The sequence below is a fragment of the Bison bison genome, unplaced genomic scaffold, assembly GCF_000754665.1.
Source record: "Bison bison bison isolate TAMUID 2011002044 unplaced genomic scaffold, Bison_UMD1.0 scf7180017864139, whole genome shotgun sequence".
Lineage (NCBI taxonomy): Eukaryota > Metazoa > Chordata > Mammalia > Artiodactyla > Bovidae > Bison > Bison bison.
The window spans coordinates 3,637,917-3,655,669 of record NW_011494711.1 but is presented as its reverse complement, the minus strand read 5'-3'; the positions used below and the strand labels follow the sequence as shown (position 1 = coordinate 3,655,669).

The 17,753-nt window shown below is 35.1% G+C and overlaps 1 protein-coding gene across 2 annotated transcripts in view; it reads right to left on the bottom strand.

Moving 5' to 3' along the window:
- The window catches only part of EPC2 (enhancer of polycomb homolog 2 (Drosophila)), a 129,278-nt gene that overhangs the window by 13,949 nt on the left and 97,576 nt on the right, over positions 1–17,753 (bottom strand). The window contains exons 5-10 of one of the 2 annotated variants that reach the window (XM_010839955.1): positions 13,285–13,433; positions 12,490–12,622; positions 10,197–10,388; positions 6,802–6,891; positions 3,110–3,297; positions 2,657–3,000 (exon numbers count right to left, since the gene is read on the bottom strand). In XM_010839955.1, coding sequence (XP_010838257.1) covers positions 2,657–3,000; positions 3,110–3,297; positions 6,802–6,891; positions 10,197–10,388; positions 12,490–12,622; positions 13,285–13,433 — 1,096 coding nt within the window. The remainder of the gene's footprint in view (positions 1–2,656; positions 3,001–3,109; positions 3,298–6,801; positions 6,892–10,196; positions 10,389–12,489; positions 12,623–13,284; positions 13,434–17,753) is intronic. The other variant, XM_010839956.1, reaches the window with a different exon arrangement.

Below are 17,753 nucleotides of genomic sequence, written 5' to 3'. Positions count from 1 at the left end.
TTCTTTGCATCAGGTGGCCAAAGTACTGGAGTTTCAGCTTCAACATTAGTCCTTCCAATGAACACCCAGGACTGATCTCCTTTAGGATGGACTGGTTGGATCTCCTTCAGTCCAAGGGACTCTCAAGAGTCTTCTCCAACACCACAGTTCAAAAGCATCAATTCTTCGGTGCTCAGCTTTCTTTATAGTCCAACTCTCACATCCATACATGACTACTGGAAAAACCATAGCCTTGACTAGACAGACCTTCATTGTCAAAGTAATGTCTCTGCTTTTTAATATGTTGTCTAGGTTGGTCCTAACTTTCCTTCCAAGAAGTAAGCATCTTTTAATTTCATGGCTGCAGTCACCATCTGCAGTGATTTTGGAGTCCCCCAAAATAAAGCCTCTCACTTTTTCCACTGTTTCCCCTTCTATTTGCCATGAAGTGATGGGACCAGATGCCATGATCTTAGTTTTCTGAATGTTGAACCGTAAGCCAACTTTTTCACTCTCCTCTTTCACTTTCATCAAGAGGCTCTTTAGTTCTTCTTCGCTTCCTTCCATAAGGGTGGTGTCATCTGCATATCTGAGTTCATTGATATTTCTCCCAGCAATCCTGATTCCAGCTGTGCTTCTTCCAGCCCAGCGTTTCTCATGATGTACTCTGCATATAAGTTGAATAAGCAGGGTGACAATATACAGCCTGGACGTACTCCTTTTCCTATTTGGAACCAGTCTGTTGTTCCATGTCCAATTCTAACTGTTGCTTCCTGACCTGCATAAAGATTTCTCAAGAGGCAGGTCAGGTGGTCTGGTATGCCCATCTCTTTCAGAATTTTCCAGTTTACTGTGATCCACACAGTCAAAGGCTTTGGCTTAGTCAATAAAGCAGAAATAGATGTTTTTCTGGAACTCTCTTGCCTTTTCGATGATGTTCCTGAATGGGCTCCAGCGGATGTTGACAATTTGATCTCTGGTTCCTCTGTCTTTTCTAAAACCAGCTTGAACATCTGAAGTTCACTGTTCACATATTGCTGAAGCCTGGCTTGGGAGAATTTTGAGCATTACTTTATTAGCGTGTGAGATGAGTGCAATTGTGAGGTAGTTTGAGCATTCTTTGGCATTGCCTTTCTTTGGGATGGAATGAAAACTGACCTTTTCCAGTCCTGTGGCCACTGCTGAGTTTTCCAAATTTGCTGGCATATTGAGTGAAGCACTTTCACAGCATCATCTTTCAGGATTTGAAATAGCTCAACTGGAATTCCATCACCGCCACTAGCTTTGTTCTTAGTGATACTTCCTAAAGGCCCACTTGACTTCACATTCCAGGATGTCTGGCTCCTACTATTTTTACACTTCTAAGAATCCTGCTGTCTAAAGTCATATTAGGTATTAATCCATTTCAGCTTCAAAAGGTCATTAAACTTCACACTCATGAACTTTATGTATAATCAGATACCATTTTCCTTACCTAAATTTGTTTGGGAGAAAATTAACCAACTAAGTTGGAGAAATGATATCCCAACTTCCAATCATTCAAACAAATCCAATTTTCCATAACAACCTTTAAATAGACAAACATCTAAGTAAAGTTTGAAAATAAACAGCTCAGTAATTAAAAAGGACTAAACACTACATAGACAAAATTTCAACCTAAAATGATTTAAAATCACTTTGAAGAAGCATAACATATCAATTTTATATACTAAAATACACTGTCCAGGAAATAATTTAGAAATAAATACATTTTACAGAAAGAAAGGATATCAACAGTTTAAGTCAAGCCACATCTAGCTTTGCCTTTGTATACCATGCATTTTTTTGCAATTTATACATTATAAAGACACTCACAAATTATACACTTATATATATGTGATAAAGAGAAGACTATGCACAGAAGAAAACAAATCAAAATTACATCTTAGAGTCTCTAGATGTTACACATTATTTACAATGCTGAGGTATATTAATTTTAGTACAATGCCTCTTAAAATGAAAAATACTTCTTGATCTCAATTAGAGAGGTATATTATCAGACCAAAACTACATTTTTCAGAAAGAAAGCTTTAATGGAATTTCTGAGGGGCAAATGCTTAAATTTAAGCAAAGTTAATATAATAAGTGAAAGTGAAAGGAAAAGAGGCTTCCCTGGTGGCTTAGATGGTAAAGAATCTGCTTACAATGCAAGAGACCTGGGTTTGATCCCTGGGTCAGGAAGATCCCCCGGAGAAAGAAATGGTAACCCACTCCAGTATTCTTGCCTGGAGAATTCCATGGACAGAGGAGCCTGTCAGGTTAGTGTGTTAAGCTTTCTATAACAAAAACACTTTTGTGCTATGATGATCTGATAGTAGCTAATAATCACTCTGCCCAGACAGAATTCTCTACACATTCTCCCTGCACACTCATTGTACCAGGCACGCACAGTCAAAGTGAGTGGTTTTACAGGTATTGGTTTGGAACTTTTGGTTAAAATGCAAACCACAATAATTGTTTAGTTTCCTACAATTGTTTAGTTTCCTAGGGGGAAAAAAAAAACATAGGTTAAGCTAAAATTCCTTTCCTCAGTAGGATCATGAAAATAAACCTTCAAAATTCATCCTGAAAGGCTATTTAGTGGATAATGAAAAATTAAGAAGAGAAGAGGATATACTTTTAACAAGTAGCAACTTACCTGATATGCCATTCTTGCTGGTGTTCAATAAAGCTACAGATGCTGCAGAAACTCTTCTATTGTTCACAGTCTGCCCTGGTTTTCTTGAGGTACATTCTTCACTATCACTGTCCTGTAAATTTAGTAGCCTTGGCTGGAAACACTGTAGTCGACATGATCTGATATTGCTTAATATTTCAGAAAGGGACAGTCTATTTTCACAATGTTTATTGGAAGCATTGGTCCGAGAGAAATTAGAAGAAAAGTCTATATTTTGGGAAGCGCTTGAAAAACCATTCAGCATTTCAGGGTCTATCTGTTTCAGGACTGGGTCATGTTCTGTGGCTATCCGGTCCATTATGACCCTGAAAAGCAATATAAAGCCAAATATTACCTACAAGAAGTTAATAACATTTTCTTGATACCATCCCTTCCATCTTGTAAACAAATACCATGTCAAAACGAACAGTTTACCTTCCACCTCTGCCAATTCGCCTTCTTGCAAATCCTATACATCGTCTTGGGACTGTGAGTGTTGTAAGACAATGCCTGTATCTTAACTTATCCAAATCTGCCAATTCTGAATTTCCAAATGAACGGTTAGTTTGGTCCAAACGCGGCTGCACAAAATGGAAAGAAAAACTGAAACTCATAGAATAATTCTGAAATGAAGAAAAGTTAAATCATGATAAAGTAACTACAGTATTAGAACAATTAAAATTTAGATATAAAAATTTAAAACCGGGATTTAAATGTTAACCAGGTAAAATTCTATAAAACTGATATAGAAGTTCACTCATCAAAATAACTTAAATTTTTATGACTATCAATATATTTAAGATATATTTTAAAAGAAATATATCTTTAAAGAACAATGTGGCTTTTAACATTTATGTAGAAGAGTTGCTGTTCAGTTGCTCAGTAGTGTCCAACTCTTAGCGACTCTAGAGATAATGAATTTAGTAATTTATAAACTTGCTACTGAGATATATTACAGAGACTTCAATAGGATTTTCAAAAATTGCACTTCAAGAAAGCAAGCATGACCTTATTCTAGGTACCTGAGTATGTTCTAGTGTCACCCAGTTTGTAGTCAATGAAAACCTGAATAGAATTTGTATCCCACAGTTGTGTGAAAACTGTATAAATCTCAATTATGTTGAATTGGTGCATGGTGCTTTTCAGGTCTACTATATGCTTCTACTTTTCTGTCAATTCATTCTATTAATTTTTAAGAGTTTGATATTGAAATTCAACTAAAAATCTTAATTTATCTACTTAAATAATTGTAATATATGGTGGAACTATATGCAACTTTGTTCTGTATTTTCCACGTCTTCTGTAAATGTGTTATCATACTTTCATAATTTGAAAAATAGAGGGAAAAAAAGCAAGCAAGCACAGACGAAATTCATACTTCCTCTATTTTTAACGACATAATGTGCGTTTCTTAGCCTTCCCATTTCCTCAGTTCAGTTCAGTTCAGTCCTCAGTTGTGTCTGACTCTTTGCAACTCCATGGACTGCAGCACGCCAGGCTTCCCTGTCCATCACCAACTCCCAGGGCCTGCTCAAACTCATTTCCATCAAGTCAGTGATGCCATCCAACCAGCTTGTCCTCTGACTTTCCCTTCTTCCACCTTCAATCTTGCCCAGCATCAGGGTCTTTTCCAATGAGTCAATTCTTCACATCAGGTGGCTAAAATATTGGAATTTCAGCCTCAGCATCAGTCCTTCCAGTGAATATTCAAGACTGATTTCCTTTAGCATGTACTGGTTGGATCTCCTTGCAGTGCAAGGGAATCTCAAGAGTTTTCTCCAACACCACAGTTCAAAAGCATCACTTCTTCAGCACTCAGCTTTCTTTATAGTCCAACTCTCACATCCATACATGACTACTAGAAAAACCATAGCTTTGACTAGATGGACCTTTGTTGGCAAAGTAATAACCAGGAGCTGACCGTGGCTCAGATCATGAACTCCTTATTGCAAAATTCAGACTTAAATTGAAGAAAGTAGGGAAAACCACTAGACCATTCATGTATGATATAAATCAAATCCCTTACAATCATACAGTGGAAGTGAAAATAGATTCAAAGGATTAGATCTGATAGACAGAGTGCCTGAAGAACTACAGACAGAGGTTCGTGACACTGTACAGGAGGCAGTGATCAAGACCACCCCTAAGAAAAAGAAATGCAGACAGGCAAAATGGTTGTGTGAGGAGGCCTTACAAATAGCTGAGAAAAAAAGAAAGCTAAAGGCAAAGGAGAAAAGGAAAGACATACCCATCTGAATGCAGAGCTCCAAGAATAGTAAGGAGAGATAAGAAAGACTTCCTCAGTGATCAATGAAAAGAAATAGAGGAAAACAATAAAACAGAAAAGACTAGAGATCTCTTCAAGAAAGTTAGAGATACCAAGGGAACATTTCACGCAAAGATGAGCACAATAAAGGACAGAAATGGTATGGACCTGACACAAGCAGAAGATATTAAGAAGAGGTGGCAAGAATACACAGAAGAACTATACAAAAAAGATCTTCATGACTCAGATAACCACCATGGTGTGATCCCTCACCTAGAGCCAGACATCCTGGAATGCAAAGTCAAGTGGGCCTTAGGAAGCATCACTACAAACAAAGCTAGTGGAGGTGATGAAATTCCAGCTGAGCTATTTCAAATCCTAAAAGATGATGCTGTGAAAGTGCTGCACTCAATATGCCAGCAAATTTGGAAAATTCAGCAGTGACCACAGGACTGGAAAAGGTGAGTTTTCATTCCAATCCTTAAAAAAAGGCAATGCCAAAGAATGTTCAAACTCCAGCACAATTGCACTTATTTCACATGCTAGCAAAGTAATGATCAAAATTCTCCAAGCCAGGCTTCAACAGTACATGAATCGTGAACATCCAGATGATCAACCTGGATTTAGAAAAGGCAGAGGAACCAGAGAAAAAATTGCCAACATCCATTGGGTCATCAAAAAAAGCAAGTAAGTTCCAGAAAAACATCTACTTTTGCTTTATTGACTAAGCCAAAACCTTTGACTGTGTGGAACACAACAAACTGTGGAAAATTCTTAAAAGAGATGGGAATACCAGGCTATCTGACCTTCCTCCTGAGAAATCTGTATGCAGGTCAAGAAACAACAGTTAAAACAGGACATGGAACAACAGACTGGTTCCACATTGGGAAAGCAGTATGTCAAGGCTGTATATTGTCACCCTGCTTATTTAACCTATATGCAGAGTACATCGTGAGAAACTCTGGGCTGGATGAAGAACAAGCTGGAATTAAGATTGCTGGGAGAAATATCAATAACCTCAGATATGCAGATGACACCACTCTTATGGAGGAAAGTGGAAGAAGAACTAAAGAGTCTCTTGATGAAAGTGAAAGAGGAGAGTGAAGAAGTTGGCTTAAAACTCAACTTTCAGAAAACTAAGATCATGGCATCCGGTCCCATCACTTCATGGTAAATAGAAGGGGAAACAATGGAAAAAGTGAGAGGCTTTATTTTGGGGGGCTCCAAAATCACTGCAGATGGTGACTGCAGCCATGAAATTAAAAGACACTTGCTCCTTGGAACAAAAGTTATGACCAACTTAGATAGCATATTACAAAGCAGAGACATTACTTTGCCAACAAAGGTCCATCTAGTCAAAGCTATAGGTTTTCCAGTAGTCACGTATAGATGTGAGAGTTGGACTATAAAGAAAGCTGAGCACCAAAGCATTGATACTTTTGAACTGTGGTGTGGAGAAGATTCTTGAGAGTCCCTTGGACTGCAGGGAGATCCAACCAGTCCATGCTAACGGAAATCAGTCCTTAATATTCACTGGAAGGTCTGATGATGAAGCTGAAACTCCAATACTTGGCCACCTGATGTGAAGGAGTGACTCATCTGAAAAGACCCTGATGCTGGGAAAGACTGAAGGCGGGAGGAGAAGGGGACGACAGAGAATGAGATGGTTCGATGGCATCAGTGACTCGATGGACAGGAGTTTGAGTAATCTCCGGGAACTGGTGATGGACTGTGTGCTGCAGTCCCTGGGAGTCGCAAGGAATTGGACATGACTTAGCAACTGAATTGAACTGAAGTCATCTTGACATGAGTTATCTGTTAATTCCAGTTCCCAAAACACCACAAAAAATATAGTTCTTACAGCATAATACTGGCATCCTGCCCGCCTCCTGAAAGCACAGGGACCATCAGGATCATTTTCTTCTTCGGGTTCTGATGCTGGGGACGGTACCTAGGAAAGAAGCATGAAGTGTTCCATTTAGGAGTTACCAAAAGTCAACAGTCTTTGTAATGGTCTAAAATCAGAATCTGATCACAAACAGTGAATCACTCCACATTACATACAGTAGGTAGTGAATTCCCCAAAATATTTAAAGATTAGCACAAGTTTTGTACGGTTAATAATCATTTTTAATGGGTAAGTTCTTGCAGTTTACATGGTATTGCTTAACTGTTTCTGAACACATAAACGCTTTAAGCTTGAAAATAATTCGTATGGTTTTTACATACCCCATTTATACATTTTATAAATATTGTATGTGGCCATAAATACTTTGTAATAATAATTATGCTTCATCTATAGGTAGGTATGCTTTTATACAATAACTTCATTTCTCTATAATAAAGCCTAAAACTAGGAAGATAAAAAAAGCTTATGAATAACCTCCCATCCCCCAAAGCTGAAAAGTTCATACACTGCACTGAAAGGGGAGTCCCTTATTTCCCTACTTGTTTTTAAAATCATTTTTAAAATTTAACAGATCAGAAGCTGAAAATCAAAAGAGGAAAGAGGACTTGCTAAAAGGTAAGCAGACTGGTTTAGAAGTACTAATCTCACCATTGGACAGCTAAAGAATAAAGACTTTCAAAAAGTTGTCACATATTAAAAGCACAAGACCAAGTGAGACTAGGACAAATCCCCCTCCATAATCTGAGCGGACCTCTAAGGCAGCACTGGTACATTATAGCAAACATTATGTTATCGAAAACAGATTAAGTGAAATACAAATATACTCTGATTTGGCAGGAAATAATATGGTTTAGATAAATTTCTACCCATAATGGTTAAAATAAAAAAAAAAAAAAGTTTTGGTACTTAAGTTTCAGTTGTCTCGCAATTTCACTTTGGAGTACATCTCTTTTTCTGACAACGCTGGCTCAACCACATTTACTTGCAAACTTTTGAACCTCACAAATCCCTCTCTTCCTATTTTGAGAGGAAAAATGCTTTCTCCACATTATTTCAAAACTGTGGTAATTACCACTGAGCAGGATCATCCAGGGGAGAAAGGCATTTGTTTGAGGTTCCAATATACCTCCACCAACCCTATGGGGGAGACACAGAAACAGTAAGCTGGGGCTGATTCTTCTTCCTAGGGAACCAAACTCAAACCTGAAACTTGAAAGGAAATCCCAAATGTGAATTTTACACTTTGGTTCCTTTATAAAGCAACTACCTCTTCTACAATGTACACAGAAAGTGTCACAAACAAAGTCTCAGAAATTTTTTGCATCCCTTCCTCCGGATTACCCAAGGAGGGGTTTCCAGGATTTAGTCTGAGATTTAAGAAGACAGGGCTGATGTTAGGAGAATCAGAAGCATGACTGAGAAGAGACTGGGTTTGTACTCTGCTCTTTTGCAAATCAGTTGGAGAAGTCTGGTTCTTTAAGTTCTTTAAGGCTCCTTATTCCTTTATTCTTGTTTATTGGACACAGAAGAAGCATATGATTATTTTAATTATCTTTTAAGCAATAAAATCCTGACTTTGTAAGAGCCACATTCTAAATAGCTGCCTCACTGAATAATGTTCAACTATAGGTACATGCTTACTTACTGTTTAGCAACCAGGGATACCATTATAAAAATTAATGTTGTCAAGGACCCAGTACAAGGATTCAGAGGAACCTAGTAGTTTCAAAATGTAATTTCATGTGGGAAGGGGACTATATGAATAAATGTAAGAATTTTTTTTTTTTTTTTAAAGAGATTGTCATATTGGATTTATTTATTTTGGAGGGACTGGTTATTTCAAAAAGACATTTATCAATTTTCAGTATCAAAACAGTTACACTATTGGTTTTTTTTCTCCCAATTGGTCCCCAAAGAGACCACACCAAAGGAGAGAATCAGACTGGATAGACTGATTCTAGCAATATAGAAAAAGTTTCTACTAAACACAGTATCCCTTAGCATCATTCTTAAAAGGCTGGGAATGTATAGCAGAACTTTATTGGCTTTTATATATGTATTTATCTAACCATTTCACTCCTCACTTAAATTTACTGCTAGCAATTCCTTCTAATATGCTGTTTTCTCTGTCTTGGACCCTTCCCTACATTTTCTATCTGGAAAAGACCTACTATTTGTGCCCTCATTCCTTCAAAATGTCATCTAATTCATGTCCCATGACTATTCAAAGCCCTGCCTGAGTCTAACAACATAATCCTCTGTCAATTTTACTTATTTTTTAAATATTTTTTTTAACTGCCCTCCCATCCAGACTGCCATATAACCTTGAGCAAGACCATCTGACAACTTTTAATAAATGACTTCATTTAAGTGCTTTTAAAGAGCATACTAAACACATTTTGTGCATTATTACAATGTGTGTGAATGCTGAAATATTATCTGGGCTAGAAAAACTAAATCATCTACAAAAAAGTGAAACTAATATAATCTAGCCAAAGAAGACAAATTTTACATAAACTCTAGATTTTAAATAGTTACCACAACAAGGAGTTTTATAAACTGTCTTGCTTCCAAATTTATCTGTCATGTTGATTTAAAAAAAATTTTTTTAAGCAAGTCAGTCAAAATGTTGAAATACAATAACACGTTATAGTACTCTCTTTAGGTTTCCTATACTGTATGAAAAAGAAAAAAGGAGGCCACTGCTACACCAGGTGCTAAACAGTGTATTTTTTAAAATCAATCCTTTAGAATATAAAATAAAAGTTTTGTTTTAAAAGACCACATACGAAACAAAAATTGAGATTTTTAAACTGTTAAAATTTGCTATAAAACTGCTATAATATAACCAAAGAATTATTTTCACAAGTTAAAATTTGAACCAATTCTAAATCTTCTTTGGAGTCAAATAGTTATTGTTAAATAAATTAGCACAATTTTCATTAAAAGTTGTAAAATACAATGCTGATGGAATATGGAAATTATTATTGGTGAATGTTTATAATTACGTGTTAAATGTCTTAAAATATTTATAATCTTTAGCTCAGGATTTCCATTTCTAATCATCTATTTCAAATATGGAAGGATGAGGTAGAGATGCTCATTTTTATAAAAGGGAGAGCTTAAAACCACCTAAATGCTACACAAAAGAAATAAAATATATTCAACTGATAGAAAATAACAAAGCAAAAACCATTTCAGTAACTACATAAATAATGTGGAAAACGTTTATGTTATAACATTAAGTGAAGAAAGCAAGAATCAAAACTCTAATATATTATGTTTTAAAATAGAGCAATATAAAAGACTAGAAGAAAATGTCTGTAAAATAGTTTTAAAACAAGCACCTGTGGAAATTCATCTTCCTCTGAGCTGTGAAAGTCATATTGCTTAAGGTCACTCTTATTGATCACAGGCAAGGTCTCAGGAGTGGGCTGTTGAGATGTTAGCACAGCCTCTGCTTTAGGCTTCTTTGGGTACTTCTTCTTTTGACGAACCACATCAGAAGCCTCTTCTTTCAAAGACAAATGATGCGGGTGCTGTTTACATGATGATTTTTCCCCCAAAAGGAAGAAATGAAAATCATTTTAGAAATCATAAAAAACTATACTGCTCTTTGAAAAAACATACATTTTTACCCAGGAGGTGACTTTATTTTCTGGTTTTAATATGCAGAAACTATTATGTGATGATAAGCTAAAAAGTGCTTTGTGTTCACAGATTACAGTGAAAAATAACTGACATTTAAATTTACTTTTTTATATTGTTATCAATACTTTAAACTAAGATATTAGTGATTTTTAAAAATTACTCTTTATTATGCAATCCAGTATTTAAAACATATTTAAATTCTATTTTAATTTTATTTAAGTCTACTGATTAATGATGAAAATTAACTATTTTTATTTTTTAAATGACTTGAATTAGATTATAAATTCATTAATTCATTTCTATGTTTATTTCTAATTTTTAAAAATACCTACATGTAGAATAACTTTTCTGAGACAGAAAAGCTTATTAATTAGGGGAAAAACCTTCACTTTTCAGAATTAATTACCACCTTAGCTGAACAAGAATCAAACTGTCTTCAAGTACCCCAGAGTTCTTTGGTGGCACGCAAGAGGCTGTCTGGCAGAGACTTAACTGATGGGTGGAGTCTAGAACCCAGCTATCCACAACAGAGCAGCTGTTTCTGTTTTAATATACTAGCATTCCTTTTAATAAATAAGAATCTACTTTAAAAAGTTTGAAAATGACTGTTCTAAGCATCAAATTACAAGTGCTAACAAAGTGTAAAAGTATTTAGGAAGTTTTACATTTTTTCAAGTAGCTCAGATTTTCGTTAAAACTACTTTAGGGTCAAAAATGTTATACATGATGAAAACATTGCTGAAACACTGAGTTATTGAGATATAAATGCTTTCATACAATGGGCATGGCTATGACATCAAAAAGAAATCCCCAACTTCTCAGAAATTACTTATATTTTAAAGTAGGATGTGTGACAAAGGAAACATAGTTAACTATGTGAAATGCAATCATATTTCTAAAATTAGTATTTAAATAGTGTGGGTGTTTAATCTTAGAGGTGATCTAAGATTAAGAATCAATATATAACAATGGCTGATTCTGCACTAATTTGGGGTTGAGATTTTCATATTCTATGCCTATCAGTAATATTCCTAGGAAAAGCATTGATTTAGAACTAGATTTAAAAAAATAATGTACAAAATGACATTTATTGTCTAGTTTATTGCAAAGTAAGTGTGATTTAAAGGGTAGGTGGGCTAGATGCCTGTGATTAATAAGAAAGAACTTTGATGTTTGAATTGACACAGTTGAATAATGGAGGAGTCTCCCTACTCCATTCTTCCTTGACCTTTAAGAAAGAACCCATGAAAAATGAGGATTGTGCACATTTTTAAAAGATGAATTTTCCACAAACATCCTAAGCCATTTTAAAAATCCTGCTACATAGTAGAGCTCTACTGTCTAAAAACTCAGCCAATAACCTGTTTCTTTGTAAAAATCTAAGCTCTTCAAAGGTTTTATTAATTTTTGCATTTCTCAACTGAATGCGTTTATACACCAAGTGAATAATGAATAAATATAACTCTTCAGTCTAAGAAACTAATTACTAGTCTCTATAGAGTTCTAGAAGTTATAGGACTTTTTCAAGTCAAGATAAACAGCAACTGATAAATGCTGGTTATGGCAATAGTGAGGACAGTAACTTTGAACAGTCTCAATGAAGAAAGGTTTAATTTTGATGCCTGCCATCACAATGCAGGATTTGCTAAGGCAGTGATAATAACTAAGCTGTAATTACCATTATTCTGTAGGGATACAAGATAGCACAGTTGAAAACACATGGTTTTTGGTGTTAGACCTAGACTCAAAATCTTAAACCTGCCACTTAATAACTATATGATCTAAAAGTCACACAGAGGTAAAAATCTACCTCAAAGGGATGTTGTAAGATTAATCAACATGCATATAAAAAATCCTAGCAAAGTGCAAAAAGTAGGAACTCAAACATGTTAGTAATCTTCCTTCTTAACCAAACTATTATAAGACAATTTCAGAAACCAAATGTCCAGTCAATATTATCATACATGCTTCTCCCCAGAAGATACTCACCTTAGTTTTACATTCTTGGACTTTGTGATGATTTCCATTATGAAGAGTTGCTGGAGTGGTATATAATTCTTTTTCTGATCTATTGATCTTCACTTCATTAAGGATTTCACCACCATAGTCTCCTAAATGATATCTTGAAAAGGAAATAATATATAAGAAAATGTTACAGTTCAAAAATAAAAAAGAAATAAAAAACCAATGATACATCATTTACTTGGAACACAACTAATCAGACAGAGCCAACAATTAATCGGATTATTCTTAAGAGAGAAAACGCATGGGAATAAAGAAGCTCATATTTGGGATTTAGTAAAAACAAAACTCTCCTAATCTCTAAGATACACAGAAGATGGACTCTTCATACATTTCATATTTTCAGGAAAAGGATTATTACATTGGTGAATACCTTTTCAAAATGCACCGAAACAAGTATTTCCTAACTAATCAAAAAAAAAAAAAAATCAATTAAACATTTATTTCTCTCAAATTGTGTTTAATAGAAACTTTAATACGATCTCCAAGTTCTTTTCTAAATACAGTTAAATAATTCTGCAACAACAAGAAATTAAGTGTAACAGAGGCTCTATACTATTCACAAAAATATCTCCCAAATTTGCAACCCAAACTGGCAACTTAATGGTTTAAAAACAAAAAGCAAAAACTAGCAATCACAATTTTCAAAAAATGTAGATATTGTTAGATAATCAATTTCAATAGTTATAAAGCTGAAATTTGGTTACATTTTGCCTTTCATTTGACTGAAGCATTACTGGTATGTAAGAATAGCAATGTTACCTTTTTTCCACAACTTCTAAGGTTAAGTGCAATAATTCTCGTTTTGTTTTCTCTCTTCTCTTAATCATTTCCAAAATTGTTATGGCTCTACTAAATTCTCGTCTCAGTTTCAACATCTTTTCATAAGAGGCTTCATCATTCTTTCGATTCTATTTAAAATAATAAGTTTAAAAGAATAAATCCAACTGTCCAGATTTCCAGCCTCATTCATCAAAATCTTATCAGACCTAAATTCATTCTATAAAAGCAAAATGTTAAACACACACACACACACACACACACACACACATCTAAACAGCAATTACATTAAGACAAGCTATTTAACTAAAAACAAAAAAAAGCAAATATCTCAATAAATATTCAGAAAAAAAAGTTGCCAGCTGTTGAAAAGATGGAATGACACAGACGGGATAATTCCAACATAAAATTTTTAAAGTCTGCCTGAAACAAAAACTACTATATCAAAAAATGTGATCTTTTCTTATTGTTATAAGGTCTTTTTCAATGACAGAGAGAAACAGTTCTGTCAAATCAAGGTTATCTAAAAATAGCCAAACTGAGTTGCTATCCTTTCAGCCTTCTAATCATGGCTGGACAGTTCAATACACTACAGTGTAAAGATTCACAATGAAAAGCAAAGCTTCACTTTAAAAACTCAGATATAGTATGGGGAGGGAGAAGGGAGGAGGGTTCAGGATGGGGAACACGTATATGCCTGTGGCGGATTCATTTCGATATATGGCAGAACCAATACAATATTGTAAAGTTTAAAAAAAAAAACAAACTCAGATATAAAATAGATTACAGAATATAAAGGATCTCAAGGAATGGAATTACCATGCTGAATATAGTATAACCTCATTGCAGAGTAGAAAAAGAGATCTACTAGTAAAGGTCTGAATTTCATTATAAATTCTTACTTTGAAGTGTCAAAAGTAACTTGAACTAACTCACAGGTAAAAGTTCTAACTAATAACTAGAGAAGGCTCAGTTATAATTACCCGCATCATCTGCATCTAAAAGTTACTGTTAATAAAAATATTTTGTTCAATCAAATAGCCACAGAATTCTTACTTTCTATTAGGTGTGGAACTATCTGTTTAAAAATAGACCACTGCCACTCCTCATTCTATATGTTCAGACTGTATTTAAGCAAGCTTTCCATACTTGACTTAATAAAGCAATGTGACATTAGAAATCTGAACCCAAAGAAAGCCAAGTTTCGTATCGGAGGATTATAAAAGATAAAATAAAACTTGAAGAAGATACAAAGTTTTACTGTTTTCTTTTGTGTAGTTTCTTGTATTTAAAAATTAATCATTACCTATAAAACATTACTTACACTAAATCTCATTAAGGCAGTGCATACTGAATATTAAAAAATACTATGTTACTAATAATAAATCCTCTTTAATCTTATCCAAAGGAAATACATCACTTTCCCCCTTCAGTAATATATGTGACAAAAGACAAAAATCTAAAGCACAGTTTTAAGCAAAATATTTTGTAACCAGGCAGCAGCTGCACCTTAGGATTGAAAAAAAATGAACATAACCAAGAGCAAATATTAAAGTACAAAATACTTGAATACTTTAGTATTGCTCTCTGTAAAAAGTATTACACATGTCTTCTATCCTCAAAAGGCTTAAAGTCTAAGAATGAAAGAAATGTAAGTCCCAAAGATAAATAACAGCAGCTGAAGAAAAAGTGCACCAGCACCTTTTCCAGCTGTCCTCCTCCTCACTCCATGTTCCGCTTGGACTCTGCACTTCTGCCCCTTCTTACTCATTCATCTCCTGCTCTCTCGAGGCCCAAATAAGTAGCTTCCCTAAGTTTTCTTTACCCCACTCCTGCCCTTTCTTCTACTTTTACCTTTTATTGTGAAATAATTTCAGATTTACAAAAAAGCTACAAAAATAGTATAAAAAATTCCCATATTATCTTCATCCAGATTCCCCAAAGGTTAATATGTTATATTTGCTTTATATATCTCTATGATGTATATACACATTGTTACAGACTGAACATTTGCATCTCCTGAAAATTCATATGTTGAAATCCTAACCATCCAATGTGATTTTTATTTGGAGGTGAGGGCTTTGTGAGTCCTCATGAATGGATCAGTGCCCTTATAAAAGAGACCCCAGAGAACTCTCTTGCCCCTTCTGCCATGTGAGGACACAGCAAAAGGACCATCCGTGAAACAAGAAGCGGGCCCTCAATAGACACCGAGTCTGATAATACCTGGATCTTGGACTTCCCAACTTCCAGAACTGAGAAATAAATATTCATTGTTTAAGCCACCCAGTCTATGTATTTTTGTTACAACAGCACAAATGGACTATGACACACATACATGTATGTATATAAACACATACATACATAACTTATTAGCAACAGTATTTTTAAATATTTTTCAAGTTGAAGATATAATGCCTTCATCCCCTAAAAACTTTAATGTATATTTTCTAAGAATAATGACAGTCTCTTAAACAATCTCAGTAACATTATCAAAATCAGGAAATTAACTGATATAAAAACTATTATCTAATTTATAGACTCTCCTCATATTTCACCAATTGACCCACTAATGTCCTTCACAACCAGAAATACAACAGTTAGTATATAGATTTCCTATATTTATATAATGTTGCTATAAAGGTCATTGGTGGGAAATAATAATTTTTATTATTAAAATTTATTATTAATAAAAAATTCTTTCCCAGTCTAGGATCTGATTCAGGATTAAAATTGAATTTAGCTGTCATGTCTCTTTGGCTGTTGTGCAGTTGCTCAGTTGTGTCCGACTGCGACTCCATGGACTGTAGCACACCAGGTTCCCCTGTCCTTCACTATCTCATAGAGTTTGCTCAAACTCATGTCCATTGAGTCAGTGATGCCATCTAACTATCTCATCTCTGTCACCTCCTTCTTATCCTGCCTTCAATCTCTCCCAGAGTTAGGGTCTTTTCTAATGAGTTGGCTCTTCAAAACAGATGGCCAAAGTACTGGAGCTTCAGTTTCATCATCAGTCCTTTCAATGAATATTCAGGGTTGAATTCCTTTAGGATTGACTGGTTTGACCTCCTTGCTAGCCAAGAGTCTCTCAAGAGTCTTCTCCAACACCACAGTTAAAAAGCATCAATTCTTTGACGCTCAGCTTTCTTTATGGTCCATGTCTCTTTAATCTTCTATAAGTTGGAATACTTACTCTGACTTTCTATCGTGATCATGACCTTGACAGTTTTGAAGTGTAGAAGCCATTTATTTTTTGTAGAATGTTCGTTAATTTGGGTTTCTTTGATGTTTTTCCACATTTAAATTGGGGTTGTGAACTTTTGGTATGACCATTACAGAAGTGAAACTGTGTCCCTTGCTCATGATACCAGGAGCTAAATGATACCTATTTGTTGGATTACTGCTGATGTTAACTTTGATCACTCGATTAAGATGGTGCTTGCCAGGCTTCTCTAGTCAAATTACTATTTTTCTTTTCTTTTTTTAATTAAAAAGTACACTATGGGACTTTATATAATCAAATTTCCCCCATCAGTTTATCATCCGTTAATTCTAACTTTTGCCAGAGACAATGGTAGTTGCCAAATGAACACCATCATTTCACTGACATTTGTAAGTTGGAAATCTATGGTAAAGAAAAGCATTCTCTTTTATCTATCATCCATCCATACATTTATATCAGTATGGATGCATGGGTTACTTTATGAGTTATAATCCATTACTCTCCTTATTGTGACATACAAACTTCCCCAGATGTGATCAGCAGAGTCACTCTAATTTAAGCTGGCTCCTGAGGCTTTCTGACACAGCTCCAACATTCTTTCATCACATTTTTATATTCTGGCAAAGCAGAATGTTCCAAATTTACCTGTATGCTTTCCTAGTACCAGACCTGAAATCAACCATTTTTTTTTTTAAGGAGCCCTGGTTTCCTTAAAGGAAAACAGTATTTTTACATGCTACTCTAGTTGCTTCTATATGGGAAATCCCGGAGGAGTCTGGTGGGCTCCAGTCCATGGATCACAAAGAGTCAGACACAACTTAGCGACTAAACAACAACAAAATACCAGCTACATAGCTTCTTCCCTTTCAGATAACTTCTTCGTGAATTTTTGGAGTCTTATGTAATCTGGGCCTCGTTCACTATTCATCTCTGTCAAAACCAGATCTTGAGGTTTCCTCACGGTTTTAGAACAGTTACATTTCTGTCTCTTGGCTTGAAGACCATTTCTTACATTGTCTTCACAAGAAGGCTAAATGGTGGTGGGCCAGCAGTGGGGGAGGAGGAACTGTGGTTTATAACCTGACCAACTCAGGCAGTCATGATTTTAGCTTTATGTAAGGTACTAGGTTGATGGAGAAGGAAATGGCAAACCACTCCAGTACCCTTGCCTGGAAAACCCCACGGACAGAGGAGCCTCGTGGGCTATAGTCCACTAATTGCTTCTAGA